We start from the raw sequence: 21,439 nt of genomic DNA, 5'->3' as shown, positions 1-21,439 counted from the left end.
CTCCCTTTTCCATCCTGTGCAACACCCCCCCAACCTTTTGCAGCCTCCACTCCCATGCCCCACCCTTCAACAACCTCCTTCTCCCTCCTCATCCTTTTGCAATCTTCCTCTCCCTTTCACATGGAACCTCATGTATTATGTGCCTCATGTATTATGAGCCTTCCCCATTCTTCTGCAGTCTCTCCCTTCCACACTCTCTTGCAAGTCTCACTTTCCCTGTCCCACCATTTTGAAGCCTCCCTGGTCCAAACTTCATTCTCCCTGTCACACCCTTTTCTAGCCTCCCTTTCCCCTGTCTCCTTTCTCCATGCTTTTGCATTCTCCCTTTCCAACACTTTTGCAAGCCATTCATCTTGATTGCCCCTTTGTGACCTCAGTCTCATCCCTCGTCTGTGCCCTGGCAAGTGAACCAATCGGAATGGAACAGAGAATGTGTCCATCATACCTCGATGTAATAACAGTGTGATATATTCACCTTACGCGCTTGCAAGGTTTGTTTCATACCCTGGGGAGGATTTTGAATCATTCTTCAAATGCTTTGTGATTTTGGTTAATTCAGAGTTTGAAATCAGCTGAATATTGTGTTCTCTGCTGTTTTACAAAACATCTGTATAGATTTACAATTTAATTCAACTCAGCCATACTAACCATGATTTAGCTGATGCATTGTGTTCCTCCTCACTGAAACACTCAGGATCCTCTAGTAAGAATCCCGCACATAATACATAGGTCAGTGTTACTGTGATTGGGATAATTTCTCCATCAATGGGGTTATAATTTCAGTTCACAGGAAGCAGTATGTCTCCTTAAGAGGGAAGGAGTTGCATTTCTTTTACAAACACAGCAAGTCAGAAAGCATTTCAAAGCCAAAGAAAGGTCATCACTTTCTGTTCTGCAGGAAACTTGGTACATAGCAAGCTCCAATGAACTGCAATGCAATAATGATAAAATCAAACTTAGCCAGGACATTGTCCCACCACTTTATATACTGTGTCTGGAGGACCCCCCACCCATCTCATTTGCCTGGGTTCTGCTCCCAACCAATGACATTAAGGTCAATAATACAGGAGTATCCAAGAGAGTGAGGCAGGTAAGGATTGATCCTGAGCTAGATGTGAGTCACCCAGGTTAATCAAACACTCCAGAGACAGTTTTGATTGAGTGTGACACTGTATCTAACATGTGCCATACCTTTTCTGTCAGTGTATGATCAGCCACTATAAATGTGCAGAAGTTTTTCCAAACTGTAGATAGATGAACCCATACCTCCATCTTATACGCCCAACTGTCTGTGGGGAAAAAATGGACACTGCTCACAATTCCTCTTTTTAATTATTTATTGTGACATTCATCAACTAACAAATGTGAGTCCTCTGCTCCCCTTCTGAGTTAAACGAGGATCAAACTCACAAACATGTTCCTGGAACATCTGAGTTGTAACCTCATTGTTAAACCTTGTATTGTTGCTTCAGAAACATTGTTGCTTTGGTTCTTGCTATCCCTTTAGCCTCATTGTCCTGTTTGAGTTCATCCAATCAGGTTTTGAGCAGTTCTGTACCCTGTACTGTGCAGTGCTGATATTGCTGGCCGCTTTTACTGCTGTCTGTTTCTGCTGCTGTCTGTTTCTGCTCTTATTGCTCTCTGCTACTTCTACCATCCGCTACTATGACCACTCTTAGTGCTAAATACCTGGTTCATAAAACTAACAAAAAAAATCAGAGTTTGGGAGAAGATTTGTAGCTCGGGTGCTCGTTGTTGTGGTTCTGTTCGCCGAGCTGGAAATTTGTGTTGCAGACGTTTCATCCCCTGTCTAGGTGACATCCTCAGTGCTTGGGAGTCTCCTGTGAAGCGCTTCTGTGATGTTTCCTCCGGCATTTATAGTGTTTTGTACCTGCCGCTTCCGGTTGTCAGTTCCAGCTGTCCGCTGCAATCAGATGCGTAACCATGGTCACCACAAACACCTCCCCAAATCTGTATCATCTCACATACTGTAATAATCTCATATCTTGGTTCATGATCAGTGCATTAAAATAGGAAGCTGGTTCCAATGGGTTATTAGATCAGGTCAGTTTCGATTTTATCAGAAAGTTCTCTGGAATGCTCATTTCCAAGGAATTTGAAGCACATACAGATGTGGTGGCTTCATACAGCTTGTTACCTTATTGTTATTTACAGTTCTATCGGGAGGTCAGAGGAGTTCAGGGATCAAGTCAAATTGTTCAACTGGATTGATACACACTTATTGTGTCGTCTGAGGCTTCATTCACGGTCCCTTGACTGATCGACTGAAAAGTGTCCAGTCAGGTTCTCAAACTCCCAAGAAATGAGTTTGTTCAATTTCTGAAAGCTGTCCAGAATAAATGGCCTTGTGGTCTTCTTCAAGGTTCTTTAAATGGTAGCTTATTTTACCTCGAATGTAGTCTTACTAGACAACCTGTTACAATCCCAATTTAAATGTGGAGTGGTTATTCCTTCGAGTTAATTTCACCGTTGCACCTTCTGGGGAAAGAAATTATTCCTCAGTTCGCCTGTGAATCAAGTGGGGTCCCAGGAGATTTGAGGATGTACCAAGTCTATTTTGCAACTTTAACATGTAAGGTCACTCCTGTTTGTGGATTTTCTGATGGAGCAGGAGGCTTGATGATCTCGAGAATGATTTGTCACACACCTCACAGTTAAATGGTTTCTCTCCTGTATGAATACGTTGGTGCATATGAAGATCTGATGATGACAAGAATGATTTGTTGCACAGCTCACATTTGAACGGTTTCTCGCCTGTGTGAATCCTCTGATGGACCAAGAGGTTTGATGACCATGAGAATGATTTATTGCACACCTCACACCTGAACGGTTTCTCCCTTGTGTGAAAGCGTTGGTGAACACGGAGATTTGATGATGTCAAGAATGATTTATCACACACGTTGCACATAAACGGTTTCTCCCCTGTGTGAATACGCTGGTGTCGGCGAAGGGTTGATGCATCCGAAAATGACTTTTCACACACCTCGCACATGAATGGTTTTTGCCCTGTGTGAATACGTTGGTGTCCACGGAGGTGTGCTGGCTGTGAGAATGATTTCTCACACACATCACATGAGAATGGTTTCTCCCCTGTGTGAGTGCGTTGGTGTTTGAGAAGGCTGTCGGACTGTGAGAATGATTTGTTACACATCTCGCATGTGAATGATTTGTCTCCCGTGTGAATGCATTGGTGTCTCCGGAGGTGCGATAAGTATGAGAATGATTTGTCACACTCCTGACAGAGGAATGGTTTCTCCCCTGTGTGAATGCGTTTATGCCTTATAAGGCTCGATAAGTATGAGAATGATTTGTTACACATTTCACATGCAAACGGTTTCTCCCCGGTGTGAATGCGTTGGTGTACTCGGAGGTTGGATAAGATTGAGAATGATTTCTCACACACATCACATGTGAATGGCTTCTGTCCTGTGTGAATTCTCTGGTGCCTCACGAGATGGGAGGAGTGAGTGAAAGCCTTCTCACAAACTTCACATTTGAATGGTTTCTCCCCTGTGTGAATCATCTGGTGTCTCAGGAGGGTTGTCGATATCGCAAATGCTTTACCGCACACCTCACATTTGAAGGGTTTTACTTCCATGTAGCTGTCCTTCTATTATCAATTATACTGCAGATAAATCGTACATGTCAGGGACCTTACAGGCCTGTGGAGCCCTCATCACACAACTCAACACTTGAACAGCCTCTCCCCTGTAGGAATGAGTCAGGGGTTCATGAGGCTCGATGAATGACTGAAGCTCTCACCACACTTGGAGCACACACACTTCTTCCCAGCCTCACTCTGATCGCTCACCCACAGCCGAACCTTCAGAAAGGCTGGTTCTGATGGAAGGTTCCCCACCACTGACCAGTTTCAGATCTGATAATGCATCAAAGCTCCCTGACCTGACCAATTTCCAGATGATGGTTTCACTGTCCAACCTTCTTTGTGTTGAGCAATGCTGTGAAGGGACGAGATGTCTTCCCACAGTTGTGCAGTTGTTCCTTGGGTGATGGTCAGGAACTGTGGTGTAGTACAGTATAATCCTCCTGTAAAACAAGGAAAGGAAACATGATTTCCAACAATTCTCTTTCCCTCTTTGCTGAGGGGGCTGACTTCTCGGTTAGAGACTGTTCCACAGTGAGTGGCAGTCTGCTATTCCCTGTGTGGGGAAATCAGATACAAGTTCTTTCTTTTTCCTCACTTGACTGTCATACACTCTGTTTCCTGTAGGGACACTGGATGGTGACCAGGACAGACAATTTGACGTATTCCTAAAAACATAAATGTTGTCCTTAGAGAAAGGGAACCTGCTGCAACTTCCCAGTTGTGTCTACATGTGTATCCAGGCCCGCACAACACGATTGACTCTATATTGCCCTCTGAAATGGCTGAGCAAACTTTAAGAAACACTGAATCGTATTAATTAGGAACCATCTCAGACTCCACCATCATCACTCATAGGAATGACCCATCCCACTGGTAGGTGGTGAAGTCCTCAATATTGACTCCATGGATTGTCAGGGTTTCAGACCAAACAAGTTCAAGGAAAACTACGAGACCCCTCCCGACTTATGAACAAGTAATTCACCATCTTTATCATGACAATGGATAGAGACTAAGGACAGATCCCAAATCCCCAAGGTCCACGGGGTGCAGTGAGCCATCAGCAGCAGCAGGTTTGTATTCCCACCACAATCCCACAGCCCGGTGCAGCCCTCATTCCATGATTATCATTAAATCAGCAGACAGACAGGTCAAGAACACGACTGGGAACAGTCCAGATTTGAACCTAGTGTTCAATTCTCCCCCACTGTCAAGAAGGTTCAATTCAGGAGTGTGTCATCAATGTGATTTGTTAGATAATTGTGTTTAATTTGTATTTATCATTTAAAAGCAAATAGAATATACTGGAAAAGACAGTTTCTCAGAGCTGAGTCGCTAAGCCAGAAGCCCAGACTGGTTTTAAATCCCACATGACAAATGGTTACATTTGATCCTATAAGAATATAGAATAAAAAAGCTCTCACAATGGTGACCACGTTACAACTGTCGATTAGGATCCTTCATGAAAGGGTATCTGCCTCTGACCCAGTCTGGACGACCTGTGAATCCAGACTCCCAAAAATAGGGTTGACACTTCACTGCCTTCTGAACAATTTGAGATGGATATTTGATGCTGGTCTAGCCTGCAATGCCCACAGCCCATGACCAAATAGAAAAAAAAAGCTGCTTAACTGCCTGGCAAGAGACCAAATGTCTGGTTACCATGGAGACAGGTTGGGATTTGCTGAGCAAGATGCTGACCAAATGATACTGCCCAGAGCAAGAGACAAACAGGAGTGCTCATGGTGGTAACAAAGGGATTGACATGTAACATGAGGGTACTTGAAGTTTTTTTTTTAATTTAAATGCAAGTCTTTATGTTCTTTTCTGAGGAGGTGACGGAGCTGGGTGATGGGTGGACATATAGGGATTTGAGAAGACAGGAAATTTCCAGAAGCCCAAAACACAGCAAGATCTGATCATTCACTGGATAATAAACTTAAAAGTCACCACAGTCCGACTGTACCATTGGCTACTTTCTCATTACAGAGAGAGAGAGAAAACTGGTGATGGTTTAGTCCAAGCGTCACTGTGCCTCAGATGGGGCGTGTTGAGAAGGATCCTTTATGGTAACCTCGGCTGATGTGGGAATTGAATCCAAGTTGGTGGATATTATTCTGCATTGCAAATGAACTATCCAGCCAACTGAATAAACCACCAGCTCCCAACACACGCACACAGATCTCAACAATCAGACATCAATAAGAATCCGAAGTAGAATCTGCACCTCCCAGATAATGATACCTCAACTTCTCATATTCAGGAATGAGCCAGCGAAAAAAGCTCAATCTGGTAAGGGATAGCATTACAGTTGTACTGTGGGAGGATATTCCTGGAAATACATCCAGGGAAGTTATTTGGATGGAACTGAGAAATAAGAAAGGGATGATCACCTTATTGGGATTATATTATAGATGTCCTAATAGTCAGAGGGAAATTGAGAAACAAATTTGTAAGGAGGATCTCCGTTACCTGTAAGAATAATATGGCGGTTGTGGTAGTGGATTTTACCTTTCCAGACATAGACTGGGACTGCCACAGTGTTAAGGGTTTAGATGGAGAGGAATGTGTAAAGTGGGCACAAGACAATTTTCTGATTCAATATGCCGATGCACCTACTAGAGAAGGTGCAAACTTTGACCTACTCTTGGGAAATAAGGCAGGGCACGTGACTGAGGTGTCAGTGCGGGAACACTCTGAGGCCAGCGATCATAATTCTAATAGTATTAAAATAGTAATGGAAAAGGAGTGAATCCTCAGAAGAGTTTAAAGGCAGTAGGAGTATACTTAAGAGAGAGATCAGAAGGGCAAAAAGGGGACATGAGATAGCTTTGACAAAGACAGTTAAGGAGAATCCAAAGGGTTTTTATAAATACATTCAGGATAAAAGGGTAACTAAGGAGAGAATAGGGCCTCTCAAAGATCAGGAAGGCGGTCTTTGTGTGAAACCACAGGAGATGGGCAAGATACGAAACGAGTACTTTGCATCAGTATTTACTGTTGAAAAGGACATGGAAGATATAGAATGTAGGGAAATAGATGGTGACATCTTGAAAAATAGTGCTAGATGTCTTGAAATGCATAAACGTGCATAAAACCCCAGGACCTGATCAGGTGTACCTAGAACTCTGTGGGAAGCTAGGGACGTGTGTCCTGGGCCTCTTACTGAGATATTGGTATCATCGATAGTCACTGGTGAGATGCCAGAAGACTAGAGGTTGACTAACGTGGTGTCACTGTTGAAGAAAGGTGGCAAAGACAAGCCAGGGAACTATCGAACAGTGAGCCTGACGTCAGTGGTGGGCACATTGTTGGAGGGAATCCTGAGGGACAGGATGTACATGTATTCGGAAAGGCAAAGACTGATTAAGGTTGGTGAGCATAGCTTTGTGTGTGGGAAATCATGTCTCACAAACTTGATTGAGTTTTTTGAAGAAGTAACAAAGAGGATTGATGAGGGCAGAGCAATAGATGTGATCTATATGGACTTCAGAAATGCGTTCGGCAAGGTTCCCCATGGGATACTAGTTAGCAAGGTTAGGACTCATGGAATACAGGGAGAACTAGCCTTTTGGATACAAAACTAGCTGAAAGGTAGAAGACAGAGGGTGGTGGTGGAGGGTTGTTTTTCAGACTGGAGGCCTGTGACCAGTGGAGTGCCACAAGGATCGGTGCTGGGTCCACTACGTTTCATCATTTATACAAATGATTTGGATGTGAGCTAAGAGGTATGGTTAGTAAGTTTGCAGATGACACCAAAATTAGAGATGCAGTGGAGAGCAAAGGTTATTTCAGATTACAACGGGATCTTGATCAGATGGGCCAATGGACTGAGAAGCGGCAGATGGAGTTTAATTTAGATAAATGTGAGATGCTGCATATTGGGAAAGCAGATCTTAGCAGGACTTGTACACTTAACAGTAAGGTCCTAGGGAGTGTTGCTGAACAAAGAGGCCTTGGAGTGCAGGTTCATGGCTCCTTGAAAGTGGAGTCACAGGTAGATAGGACAGTGAAGAGGGCATTTGGTATGCTTTCCTTTATCGGTCAGAGTACTGAGTACAGGAATTGGGAGGTCATGTTGAGGCTGTACAGGACATTGGTTCGGCCACTGTTGGAATAATGTGTGCAATTCTGGTCTCCTCCCGATCGGAAAGATGTTGTGGAACCCGAAAGGGTTCAGAAAGGATTTACAAGGATGTTGCCAGGCTTGAAGGATTTGAACGATAGGAGAGGTTGAATAGGCTGGGGCTGTGTTTCCTGGAGCGTCGGAGACTGAGGGGTGACCCTATCGAGGTTTATAAAATCATGAGGGGCATGGATGGGATAAATAGACAAAGTCTTTTCCCTGAGGTGGGGGAGTCCAGAACTAGAGGGCATAGGTTTAGGGTGAGAGGGGAAAGATATAAAAGAGACCTAAGGAGTAACTTTTTCACACAGAGGGTGGTACGTGTATGGAACGAAATGCCAGAGGAAGTGGTAGAGGCTCATACAATTACAACATTTAAAAGGTATCTGGATGGGTATATGAATAGGAAGGGTTTGGAGGAACATGAGCCGGTTGCTGGCAGGTGGGACCAACTTGGGTTGGGATATCTGGTCAGCATGGACAGGTTGGAACGGAGGGTCTTTTTCTGTGCTGTACATCTCTATGGCTCTATGGAAGTCAGAGGGAAATGCTTCCAATAAACACACTCAATATCCAACACACAGCTCCAGTCAAACAGTTCAGCACAATGTAGGTAAAAACAAGGACTGCAGATACTGGAAACCAGAGTCTAGATTAGAGTGGTGCTGGAAAAGCACAGCAGGTCAGGTAGCATCCGAGGAGCAGGAAAATTAATGTTTTGGGCAAAAGTCCTTCACCAGGAATAGAGGCAGGGTGCCTGCAGAGTGGAGAGATAAATGAGAGGGGGGGTGAGGGTGGGTGGGGACAAAGTAGCATAGAGTACAGTAGGTGAATGGGGGTGTGGATGGAGGTGATAGGAAAGAGAGGAGGGTGAGGGAAGGTAGCAAAGAGTACAATAGGTGAATCTGGATCAGGATGGAGGTGATAAGTCAGAGGGGAGGGTGGAGTGGATAGGTGGAAAGGAAGATAGGCAAGTAGGACAGGTCATGAGGGCAGTGCTGAGCTGGAAGTTTGGAGCTGGGGTGAGGTGGGGGAAGGGGAAATGAGGAAACTGTGAAATTCACATTGATGCCATGGGGTTGAAGTGTTCCGAGGCGGAAGATGAGGCGTTCTTCCTCCAGGCGTCGGGTGGTGATGGAGCAGCGGTGGAGGAGGCCCAGGACCTGCATGTTCTCAGCACGTCCACCAATATCATTTATTGTATCCGTTGCTCCTGATGCGGTCTCCTCTACACTGGGGAGAATGGATGCTTCCTAGTAGAGCGCTTTAGGGAACATCTCCGGGACACCCGCACCAATCAATCCCACTGCCCTGTGGCCCAACATTTCAACTCCCCCTCCCACTCTGCAGAGGACATGCAGGTCCTGGGCCTCCTCTGCCACTGTTCCCTCACCACCCGACACCTGGAGGAAGAACGCCTCATCTTCCACCTTGGAACACTTCAACCCCAGGGCATCAATATGGATTTCACCGGTTTCCTCATTTCCCCTTCCCCCACATCACCCCAGCTCCAAACTTCCAGCTCAGCACCGCCCTCATGACCTGTCCTATCTGTCTATCTTCCTTTCCACCTGTCCACTCCACCCTCCTCTCTGACCTATCACCTCCATCCCCTCCCCCACTCACCCATTGTACTCTAGGCTACTTTCTCCCCACCCCCACCCTCCTCTCATTTATCTCTCCACACTTCAGGCTCTCTGCCTCTATTCCTGATGAAGGGCTTTTGCCCGAAACGTCGATTTTTCTGCTCCTTGGATGCTGCCTGAACTGCTGTGCTAGTTCAGCACAAAGCACCGAGTAAACAGCTCTCTCAGCTGGATCTTCTCACACAGCATAAGGGACATTTCCTGACTGCCCACAGGATAGTGAGACTGCCTGAAGATTGGTGTGGATATTATGGGATACAATTTGTATAAAAGCTGCTCCTTCACTCACCATCTCCTCACTTGGTTTTCAGTCCCTATAGGAAGTGAACCAGCTCTGGAAGAGGAAGAGGAGACAATGGGCAGAGTGGGTGGGCTCTCTGATTGACGTCTCTCACAGTCAATCCAAATATTTCTGGAGCAACATGAGTTTCCAGAAACTTGGGAAACTGACCGGGGAAATGGAGGTGACTTTGAGCAGCAGATCAGGTTGAGATTTAAACTTGTCACTGTCCCATCTGAATAAAACCTCACTTATTGCAGCTGCTGTCACAGTTCCCTTGGATGTTTTGACAGAGATTTCTCGTGTGGGAACAACATTCTTCACCCTCAAAGAGTTTCAAACTGATAACATCAGTATGGGATGTGTTTGACAGCAGATCAAAATATACAGCGTCCAAAGCAGCAATAAGAAAACCATTATTATCCTTGAAGCCTCTTGATTCGACTGTTCCAGTGCTTCTCTGGCTGCTACCACATCTTACATTGCAAACCTGAGCTCCTCCAAAACTCTGTTTTTGTCTGTGACCAAGACCTGTTTCCCAAACAGCTCTGTGCTCATTCATCTACATTGCCTCCTGGTCAAACAATATCTCAACTTTAAAATTTTTCTTGTTTAGAAATGGCCGCACTCCTCCCTGTCCCTATAATCTCCACAGCAATTCAGCCACGCTTAAAAGAGATACACTGATTAAAATATCTTTTAAACTTTTCTTTAAACATTCACTTCCATTATTTTAAGTTCCCTTTTGCACCTCTGATCACCTGCTGTTTTGAGCCTTTGGTATCTTCCATAAGCTTCCATTTTTCTCTTAATTTAATGATGTCTATCCTTTAATATCCAGGGTTCACAGATTTGATGGTCCCATCATTTCTCTCTACTGATAAGTCTTGGCCCTCCCTGTATTGCCTTTTTGAATGACTCCCACTGTTCTGAGGCAGATTTACTTGACAGTATCTTCTCCCAGTCCATTCCAACCAAAAAAACTCACTTAACCATGTCTCAGTGACAGCAATGACATCATGCGTCCATGTTTTAATTTGTCCTTGCAAATCATCTGGCTTATTTGTCAGATTCTTAGCATTAAAATTAATACCATCTAACCTTGCCATGCTCCCTTGTGCCTTTACTGACCTGTAATATCTCTGCCTTACTGACTCACTTGCTGTCATTTCTCATTTCTAATTTCTATTCCCCCGCTGAACATTCTCATCCCCCTGTCAATTTAGTTTAAACCCTCCCTAACAAAACTAACAAACCTATCTCCAAGGACGCTGGTCCCATTCCAGTTCAGATGCAACTCGCTCATCTTGTACAGGTCCCACTGCCCCCCAAAATGGCCCCAATGTCCCAGAAATCTAAAACCCTTCTTCCTGCACCATCATTCTAGCTACATATTCATCTGGACTAACCTCCTATTCCTATACTCACTTGCAAGTGGCACTGGCTGTAATCCACAGATTACTAGCTTTTTGGTCCTGTTCTTTAATCTTCCAAGCTCCAGGACCCCATCCCTTTTCCTACCTATGTGGTTGGCACCAATACCTGTCACAATCTTTATCTCTGCGCCCCGTTCAGAATGCCCTTCAACTGTTCAGTGACATGGCTGATCCTGGTATCAGGGAGGCAACCATACCATCCTGGAGTCTATTTTGAGGCCAAAGAAACGTCTGTCTGTTTCCTTTATGAATGAGTCCCCTACTATAACCCTGCCATTCCTTATTCTCCCCTCTTCTGCAGGAGACATGGTGACATGAAAATGGCTGCCACTGTTGCTCACCTATAGAGTGATCTACCCCAACAATACTCAATACAGTATAATCTATTAGAAAGGGGGATGGCCACAGAAGAATTTGCACTACCTGCCTTCGGGTGCTGGCAAGTGGGACTAGATTGGGTTGGGATAACTAGTCGGCATGGAAGGGTTGGACCAAAGAGTATGTTTCCGTGCTGTACATCTCTATGACTCTTACTCAGCGTCTTGGTGACCCATGCCCTTATTGCATGTTCAATCTGCACCTGTGTTGTGACCACATCAGTGGACGTGCTACCCACGACTTTCTCAGCTTCACTGATGTTCCACAATGAATTCATCCACCGCTCCAGCTCCGAAATGTGGTTCGCACATCTTGCACACGGGTTCACCAAGGACACGTCCAGATTTTGCCACATAGCACAGCAGGAGCATATCATGTATGTGAGCTCTGCTGCCATGACTGCTTTTAAGTTTCTGAGTAACTCTCTTTCCTAAAGAAAATTGTTGTGCTAATGTAACAATAAACTAACTTTCCTTACGTTGACTGTACTTCCCCTAACCCATTTTGCTTACTTGTATTCCTTTATTATTTTGGGCCTGACTTTCACTTATTCCAGTTGTTTCTCAGTTAATCCCTTATTCCAAAAATTATATACTTTTTTTAAAATTGTGAAGCCATCAAGACACCACTTTCCTTTGATATTTCTGTTTGATTTTACCATTTTGTAAGGGAAAGAGCCAGTATTGATTGGTATTGCCAATAACAGCCAGTATGTTTAGTAATAGCTCCTCTTCAGTTTAAATGCCTAGGCCTTTTTCATGCCCTTTTTGTACTGTGTGGATTTTCTTCCTACTCTTCAGTTCCTGTACTTTTATTGAATGTTGTTCATGTCTCTTCCTCAAACACGCTAATTCAATGTGCCTTTTTTGCCCCAATTTCCTGCATAAAGCTTCTTAATACCAGCAATTTGCTGCCATATCACTGTTTTTCCACACTGATGGCTATTTTGAGTTTGTGCTGGTGCAAGTCTCTCAGCGCCATTTTGTGAATTCTCATGCTCGAGCTGAGCAGTTGAGTTTCCTTGGCTGCAATTTCTATTGCTACCTTTAAGTTTATTTTCCTTTATATCGGTCGTCTCTTCTGGATTGCTTCATATCTTAGTAGTAAACACCAGTCTGTTTCCGATAACATCATTTAAATTGTCTCTGACTTCACAAAATTCCACTAACTTCTTGAAAGTTGCTATGAACGGGGAGGTAGTTTCACCATGATGCTGGTTGTGTTTGTTAATCTGAACCTTTCAGTAATCATTGATGGTTTTGCTGAAAAATGGTTTCATAGCATTCAGACAATTTCTTCATAGGTTTTGGAACCTGACTTCTCTGGATGTCCCAGACTCCTCAGAAGGTTAAATGCTTTTGCCCCCTTTTATACTCAAGAGTGTTGGGACAATTATATCAGCTTCGATTTTGTTAGCTTGAACAAAATCAGGATACCTGCAGGAGTTCCAGCTGTCTGTATTTTCATCATACAGCCGATAATATAAAATACACAACATTTTATGGGCTGTGGGTAGTACTGGCTTGGCCAGTGTTAATTATTCATTAATTGCCCTGGAAAGTAGAGTGGTGAACTACCTTCTTGAACCAGTGCTTGGAGTGCAAGGCCGTCTACAGTGTTGGATGGTATCTCTGCAGTTTTCCTTTCTCTTCCGTGCCCTTGCAGCTCCCCATTGCCTCCCATTGTTGCCGCCCTCTCCCTTTTCCACCTTTGCAGATCCCCTCTCTCTTCCTGGCCTTGCAGCACCTATTTCACTTTTCTCTTGCCCACACTTTCAGCCTCCCTATCACATCCTTTTACAAGCTTCCCTCTCCCTGTCTAATCTGTTTGCAGCTTTCATTTCCTTCTTCCATCCTTTTGCAGCCTACCTCTCACTTTCTGAAACATTTACAGCCTCCCTCTTCTTTCTGCAACCTTTTACAAGCCACCATCTCCCTTCCCCATCCTTTTGCAGCCTACCTCTCACCTTCTGATACATTTACAACCTCCCTCTTTGTTCTCTAACCTTTTACAAACCACCATCTCCCTTTCCCATCCTTTTGGAAAGCTCCCTCTCCCTTTCCCATCCTTTTGGAAAGCTCCCTCTCCCTTTCCCACCCTTTTGGAAAGCTCCCTCTCCCTTTCCCACCCTTTTGGAAAGCTCCCTCTCCCTTTCCCACCCTTTTGCGAGCTGTTTGTCTTCATTACCCCTTTGTGACCTCACCATCTCATCCCCAATGTGTATCTTTGTAAGTAAACCAATCAGAATGAAGCAGAGAACATGTTGGGGTGAGTCTCTACAGCCCTGAGTTTCCTCAGCCCATCTATATAATAACAGTATGATATTCACCTTACATTCTTCCAAGATTTGTTTCATTCTCTAAGAAGAACCTTGAATAATTTTTCTAATGCTTTATTATTTTTTGTTGACATGTCGGCCTAGTGGTGACACTGACAATAAGAGCCAACTTAGCAAAGACACCCTCCCTCACTATCTGCACTGTGTCTGGAGGACCCTCTCTCCCATTTGCTTGTGTTCTGCTGGCAAAAACAGCATCCAATTACATTAAGGACAGTGCTATAGGAGTATCTGAGTGACCAAGGCGGGCAAGTCATAGAGTCAGAGAGATGTACAGCACGAAACTGACTCTTCGGTCCAACTCGTCCATGCCAACCAGATATCCCAACCCAATCTAGTGCCACCTGCCACACCTGGCCTATTTCCCTCCAAACCCTTCCTATTCATATATCCATCCAGATGCCTTTTAAGTGTTGCAATTGTACTAACACCCACCACTTCCTCTGGCAGCTCATTCCATACACACACCACCTTTGTGTGAAAAAGTTGTGCTTTCCAGAGATGTGCAGGTCGGGTGAATTGGCCATGCTAAATTGCCCATAGTGTTAGGTGCATTAGACAGAGGGAATGGGTCTGGGTGGGTTATTCTTCTGAGAGTCAGTGTGGACTTGTTGGGCCAAAGGGCCTATTTCCACACTGTAGGAAATCTAATCTAATCTAATCTGTATCTTTCCCCTCTCACCCAAACCTATGCTCTTTAGTTCTGGACTCCCCCACTCCAGGGAAGAGATTTGTCTATTTATCCTATCCATGCCCCTCATGATTTTATAAACCTCTATAAAGTCACCCCTCAGCCTCCGACGCTCCAAGGAAAACAGCCCCACCATAGACTTATGTGCGTGTGTGTGTGCATGAGAGAGAGAGTGTGTGAGTGTGTGCATGTAGGTGTGAGTGCATGTGACAGAGTGTGTGTTTGCGTGTGTGCATGCTTGGTGAAGTGTGTGTGAGTGTGAGAGGGTGTGTATGAGAGAGAGCATGTATATGACACAGGGCCTGTGTGAGTGTGAGAGTATGTAAGAGTTCGTGTCTGTATGTGTGCTTGTGTGTGTGTGTGTGCGTGAAAGAGTGTATAGTGCAGTGGGGTCACCTGTCATGTGACATGAACCCAAGATCCCAGTTGGGTACCAAACTTGGCTATCAGCCTCTGCTCAGCCACTCTGCTTGTTGCATATCCCAAAGTCTGCCTTGGAGGATGGTCACCTGAAGATCTGAGGCCGAATGTCCCTAACCACTGAAGTGTCCCCCAACTGAAAGGGAACACCCCTGTCTGGCGATTGTTGCTCGGTATCCATTCATCCATTGTCATAGCGTCTGCTTGGTCTCGCCAATATACCAAGCCTCAGGGCATCCTTTGCCCGCAGCGTATGAGATAGACAACGTTGGCCGCGTCCCATGTGTACCTGCTGCGGTCATGATGAAGCAGCTGAAGATGGTTGGGGCTAGGACACTACCATGAGGAACTCCCGCAGACATGTCCTGGAGCTGAGATGACTGACCTCCAACATGTGCCAGGTATGACTCGAATCAATGGACAGTTTGCTCCCTGATACCCATTGATTCCAGTTTTGCTGGGGCCACCCCAGGGAGGAGCCTCCTGGCACATAGGAAGATGGTCGTGGTTGTTGGAGATCAGTCATTTCAGCTCCAGGACATCTCCGCAGGAGTTCCTCAGGGTAGTGTCCTAGGCCCAAACATCTTCAGCCGCTTCATCAATGACTTTCCCTCTGTCACAAGGTCAGAAGTGGGGATATTTGCCAATGATTACACAACGTTCAGCACCTGTCCTACAACCAATAGGAAGGTTGTATCCAACCTCAAATACTGAAGCAGTCCATGTTCAAATGTAACAAGATCTGGATAACATCCAGGCTTGGGCTGACAAATGACAAGTAATTTTCGAACCACACAAATAACAGGCAATGACCATCCTCAAAAAGAAACAATGTAACCACTGCCCCTTGACATTCAATGGTGTTGCACTCACTGAATTCCCCAGTATCAACATCCTAGGAATACCCCACACTTGCCTGGATTGGCGCAGCTTCAATAACACTCAAGAAGCTTGACACCATCCAGCACAAAGCAGCCCGCTTGTTTGGCACTATATCCACAAGCATCCACTCCCTCCTCCACCGACTCTCAGTAGTAACTGTGTATACTGCAGAAATTCACCAACATTAGACAACAGCATTCAAACCCACAACCACTTCCATTGTGAAGGACAAGGGCAGAAGATACATGAGAACAGCACCCACATGCAAGTTCACCTCCAAAGTACTCACCATCCTGACTTGGAAATATATTGCTGTTCCTTCACTGTCGATGGGCTAACGTTCTGGAATTCTCAGGCACTGTGGGTCAACACACAGTATGTGGACTGCAGCCATCCAAGAAGGCAGCACACCACCACTTTCTCAAGGGAACTAGGGACAGGCAATAAAATGTAGGCCAGTCAGCAATGTCTTCGTCCCACAGGTGAATAAAAAAACCTCAAGAGATCAAAATTTAAGGAGTGTAGAGATCCTAGAGTGATGGCCATGTAGGGCCATGGTCATTGACAATCTTTATTTTTTAGCGGGTTTTGTGTTCAAGTCCCACTCCAGGTCTTGAGCACTGAGACTGACACTACAGTGTTAAAGTGAGGGAGGGCTGCACTGTCAGAGATGCTGTCTTTCAGACGGAATCTTAAACCAAAACCCCTTCTGCACTCTCTAATACCATGTAAAAGATGCACTGACAGTATTTTGAAGAACAGGGGTGTTATCCCTGGTGACCATTAAGCCCTCAGTCAACAACACAAGAACAATCATATTCTCTGGTCATTACCTCATTGCTATTTGTGCAAGCTTCCTGGGCACTCATTGGCTGCTACATTTCCTACAATAGTGACTATATTAGATTAGATTCCCTACAGTGTGGAAACAAACCCTTTGACCCAACAAGTCCACACCAACTCTTCAAAGAAACCTATATGTCTTTGGACTGTGGGACGAAACCGGAGCACCCAGAGGAAACCCATGCAGACACGAGGAGAATGTGCAAACTCCACACAGACAGTTGCCCGAGGTGGGAATTGAACCAGGTTCCTGGCAGTGTGAGGCAGCAGTGCTAACCGCTGAGCCACCGTGACTACATTTGAAAAGAACATAATTGGCTGCACTTTGGGACAACAAAGGTCAATGAGGTTCTACATGAATGCACTTTTATTTTCTGAGGAGATTAAAGAGATTGGGGTTGTGGAAGGTCTTGGAGGAATTTGAGTAGAGAGGTAACATCCAGATTCCAATTCATAGACTGAACTGACCATTCACAGTCCACAGGATAATAACCAACTCCCAACTTTCTCACACACACACAAACAGAACTGAACAACAGACAATCAGTAAGAATCCTCAGACACTGCATCTCCCAAATAATTACACCTCACATTCTCATCTTCAGAAATGAGCCATCAACAAAACTCAGCCTGTAAATCAGAAGGGAAATGTTTCCAACAAACACACTCAATATCCAACACACAGTTCCAGTCAAATAGTTTAGCACAAAGCACCACCCGTAAACAAGTCTCTCAGCTGGATCTTCTCACAGAACACAGGGGATATTTCCACCCTTGATTCTGGTACGTGTATGGAATGAACTGCCAGAGGATGTGGTGGAGGTTGGTACAATTGCAACATTTAAGAGGCATTTGGATGGGTATATGAATAGGAAGATTTTGGAGGGATATGGGCCAGGTGCTGGCAGATGGGACTAGATTGGGTTGGGATATCTGGTCGGTGTGGACAGGTTGGACCAAAGGGTCTGTTTCCATGCTGTACATCCCTATGACTCTATGACTTTCTCGAAGCTTAGGAAACTGACCAGTGATATGGGGGTGACATTGAGCAGCAGATCAGGTGGCGATTAAACTTGTCATTGTCCCATCTGAATAAAGCCTCACTTAATACTGCTGTTGTCTCAGTTTTCCTGGTAAACGTTTGACACATATTTTTCATGTGAGAATGGCATTTTTCATAGAAAATAGAAGGAAGAGTCAAAATGATGATGGCTGATCATCCAATTCATTACCCTATTCCCTTTTACTCCCAAGATCCTTTCTTCTTTGTCATCCGAAGAACCACGCATCAAACTCTTTCTTGAAAATGTTCAATGTTTTGGCCTCAGTCATTTTCTGCAGCAGAGGGTTCTACAGGTCTGTGGAATTCCACTCTGAAGAAATTGCAGAAGATATGGATTGAAGAGATGTGTCCCTGTCAATGGTAGTGCCATTGTTGCAAGACTGCCAGCCGCATCCCACCCTCGAGGCCATCGCTTTCCCTACTCACCAAGGTCATCCTTCTCCTTGTCATCATCGTTCCCCCTTCTTATCCTCATTGTGTTTCCCTTGTGCTTCAAAGTAAATCAAGGTAGCACAAAAAAGGGGATTTTTTTTGTTTCATTCATGGGATGTAGATGTCACTGGCTGGACCAGCATTTATTGCTCATTCTAAATTGCCCAGGGGGCAGTTCCACATTGCTGTGGGTCTAGAGTTACATGAAGACCACACCAGGTAAGGATGGCCGATTACCTTCCCTAAAGGATATTAGTGAACCAGAGGATTTTTTCTTGAAATCAGCAATGGTTTTATGTCACCATTAAATTCTTATTTCCAGGCTATTGAATTCAAACTCCACCATCTGCCTGGTGATAATACCACTTGGCCATTGCCAACTCCAGTTGACCAGTCGTAGCCTTCTGCAGAAGCAATTCACCTTTTGCCATTTGCCAGCTTTCTCCCACGACCCACCACTTTTTTTCTTGAAATCCCTTTTAGATTGAGGTGAACAGAAACTGCATTTCTAAAAAGCACCACGGAATTTAGCAAAATTTATTGAGTCGCTTCTCCTCGATTCCCACACAGGTTTCCAATTCAGTTGGTATCCATGTGGCTCATGTCCCGTCTTTTGAATCTCAATGAACCTGCCGCCAACAGTCTCTCAGGCGGAAATCCTCAGTCCTCCCTGCATGGAAAGTTTTCTTTTCCCCCTCAGGTCACCATCGATTCATATCTGTGATATCCCTGATACTCTGGGAAGGAAGACGATGATGATGAGGAGCTGAAGGGAGATTCTCGTGAGGAGGGAAGGAGGAGGAAAGAGAGGATTTGGGCTGATAAAATATTTAGGGTAACGGGCTCGAAGGGAAAGAAACTGCGATCCTGGCTCCCGCCGCCGGGGGCCGGCAGAGGCCGCCATTTACAGGGGCGCACTTCCAACTGCGGCACTGCGCACGTGACAGACACTCCGGCTCGCGCGCTCAGAATCGAACTCCTAAAAGCTGGGCGTCCAACCGCCGACGCGCGGGTCAGAACTGCAACTCCCGTCAGTCACCGCGGGCCAGCTCTCCGCGATTCTATACAATTGTCTCTCGTTGCGCATGCGCAATGCCGGCATGCAGCATGGGTAATGTAGTTCGGAGCGGGATTGTGAGCGGTTTGGATGAATTGAGCTGAGTCCCGGTGGGGGGTTTAAACAACCTCAGTGAAGGGGGAGCTTTCTGGGCTTGGGGCTGTAATTCAGTCATATTTGAGGAGGTGACCTGTCCCTCCCTCCATCAAACACAGGAAGGCACTGCCAGTAAAAATCTCCCCAACATTGTCTCACCAAACGTGAGTTTTCGTTGCAATTTCTGACATATTTCTGGAGATGTTGGGTTTTCACAAGGAATTGAAATGTTGAGTTACTTTGTGTGAAACCCGCTCTAATGGTCACTGTGGAGTGTCGAACGTCTATTGTTGTCCCATCAGATAGATTACATCCCCTTGTTATTGGTCACTGCAACCAACAATTTGTTGTTGAGGTTTTATGGTCAATGTGTCATAGAGGTGGACAGCACGGCAAGAAATCCTTCAGTCCAACTTGTCCATGCTAACCAGATATCCTAAATTAATCTAATCCCATTTGGCAGCACTTGGCCCATATCCCTCCAAACCCTTCCTATTCATATACCCATCCAGGTGCCTTTTAAATGTCGTAATGGTACCAGCCTCCACCACTTCCTCTGGCAGCTCATTGTGTGAAATAATTGCCCCTTAGGTCCCTTTTGAATCTTTCTCCCGTCACCCTAAGCCCATGCCATTTTGACTTTCTCAGTAATTTCAACAGCAAGGTGAATTTGGGCTCTGAGCTGAATTCCTGATTGGTTTGGTCTCCAGATACAGAGAATGGCAAAGAGTGCATTTCAGACATGTGGAGGGTATACATACTCTTACACAGCTCATGGGGAACTATTGTTGAGAAAGATCCAGATTCTGATATTTTCAATATCGGTAATTGGTTTTGTCTTTTGTTTTTAGGTTAGTTCCTCAGAATCCGTAATACTGTCACATTTGGAGTTCCTCAGATGGTAAGTTTGCTAATCAATTCTAAAAGGATTACTCGCAACATGAATGAGAGGGTAATATTTAACAATCTCTGCTCCCACTCCACCACCTCAATCAGCATTCATGGTGTTGTACAATGGAGAATTTGGCGGAGCCATTTTCACAGCTACTGATGGGCCCCAATAACTGTGAAGATATTAAACTCAGAACAGGTTCAAGTTGATGAGGAGAAGCCAGAAGATCTCGTTGAATTGAACTTTCAGAAGGGTTTCAATATGATCCCCACATAAATGATTAGCATGTTAAGTTAAACTGTATGGAATTGTTGGTGGTGTACTGACATAGATATAGAACCGGTTGCAAGTACAAAAAACAAAGAATAGGAATAAACAGGTCATTTCCAAATGGTAGCCAGTGACTACCATCATTGTCTGTGTTTGGCGCCAGCAATTCATAACACAGATTAATGATTTTGATCTTGGAACTGTTATGCACTGTAGTTGATGTATATTCTGTTTGTGCAGCATCCCATTTTGAGGTGAATCATGTGAGCACTGGTGAATCATCAGTCAGGTTATAAACTTGTTCAGACTTGTTTCGGATTCTTAGAGAGAGGCATAGCTTTTGAATAAAGCTTTGGGTTGCAGCAAAGTTCGTATGTTCTTAAGTCCTGGCTGGAGGCAGGTAACTGCCAAGCACAGAATGACTGGCAACGTGGGAGGGATTGATCATTGTGACAGAGAAGATTAAAAAAAGGAATTCTGATTCTGCAGTGATTGTAATAAGATCAACCAGCTGGACCTCCCAGAATATGAGTTCCCTGATTGGGGCTGTTAACAGCCCCAATCAGGGAGCCCTGAATAAAACTGGAGGGTCAGAGATATTGCCACTCTGATAACTGACTTGGACTTAGGCAGAAGTGAAGTCAAGAACTATTCATGTATAAATAAAGAGTGACTTAGTGACGGGTTATTTCAATGCAATGAGGGAAAAGTGTGATCATGAAGAAACTTGTTCGTAACAGTCACCTTTGAGTTGATTTGCTTTGATTGATAACTGTCATGAGTACCAAGGTACAGTGAAAAGTGTTGGCTTATGTGCTTTGCAGGCATATGGTACTACACAAGTGCATCAGGGCAACAGAATAGAATGCAGGATACAATGGACCAGCTGTCAAGAAAGTGATCTTTCAACGGGAGAGATCAATATTAACATTAAAGAGGTCCATTCAGAAGTCTGATAACAGCA

General features: G+C 44.8%; 2 protein-coding genes across 2 annotated transcripts in view; one reads left to right on the top strand and one right to left on the bottom strand.

The window, feature by feature from the left end:
- Window positions 1-1,310: 1,310 nt before the first annotated feature.
- The window catches only part of LOC122541615 (uncharacterized), a 23,869-nt gene continuing 3,740 nt past the window's right edge, over window positions 1,311-21,439 (bottom strand). The window contains exon 2 of the mRNA XM_087978752.1: window positions 1,311-4,068. Coding sequence (XP_087834878.1) covers window positions 2,600-3,619 — 1,020 coding nt within the window. The 5' untranslated portion in view covers window positions 3,620-4,068 and the 3' untranslated portion in view covers window positions 1,311-2,599. The remainder of the gene's footprint in view (window positions 4,069-21,439) is intronic.
- The window catches only part of LOC122541613 (uncharacterized), a 17,867-nt gene continuing 15,819 nt past the window's right edge, over window positions 19,392-21,439 (top strand). The window contains exons 1-2 of the mRNA XM_087978749.1: window positions 19,392-19,477; window positions 20,165-20,214. The gene's annotated coding sequence lies outside the window, so the exon portion shown is untranslated. The remainder of the gene's footprint in view (window positions 19,478-20,164; window positions 20,215-21,439) is intronic.

This window comes from Chiloscyllium plagiosum, unplaced genomic scaffold (assembly GCF_037043375.1).
Source record: "Chiloscyllium plagiosum isolate Xiang-an unplaced genomic scaffold, Cpla_swu_hap1 HiC_scaffold_35, whole genome shotgun sequence".
Classification (NCBI taxonomy): domain Eukaryota; kingdom Metazoa; phylum Chordata; class Chondrichthyes; order Orectolobiformes; family Hemiscylliidae; genus Chiloscyllium; species Chiloscyllium plagiosum.
The sequence above is the reverse complement of the archived record's forward strand: the minus strand, read 5'-3'. Positions and strand labels throughout refer to the sequence as shown.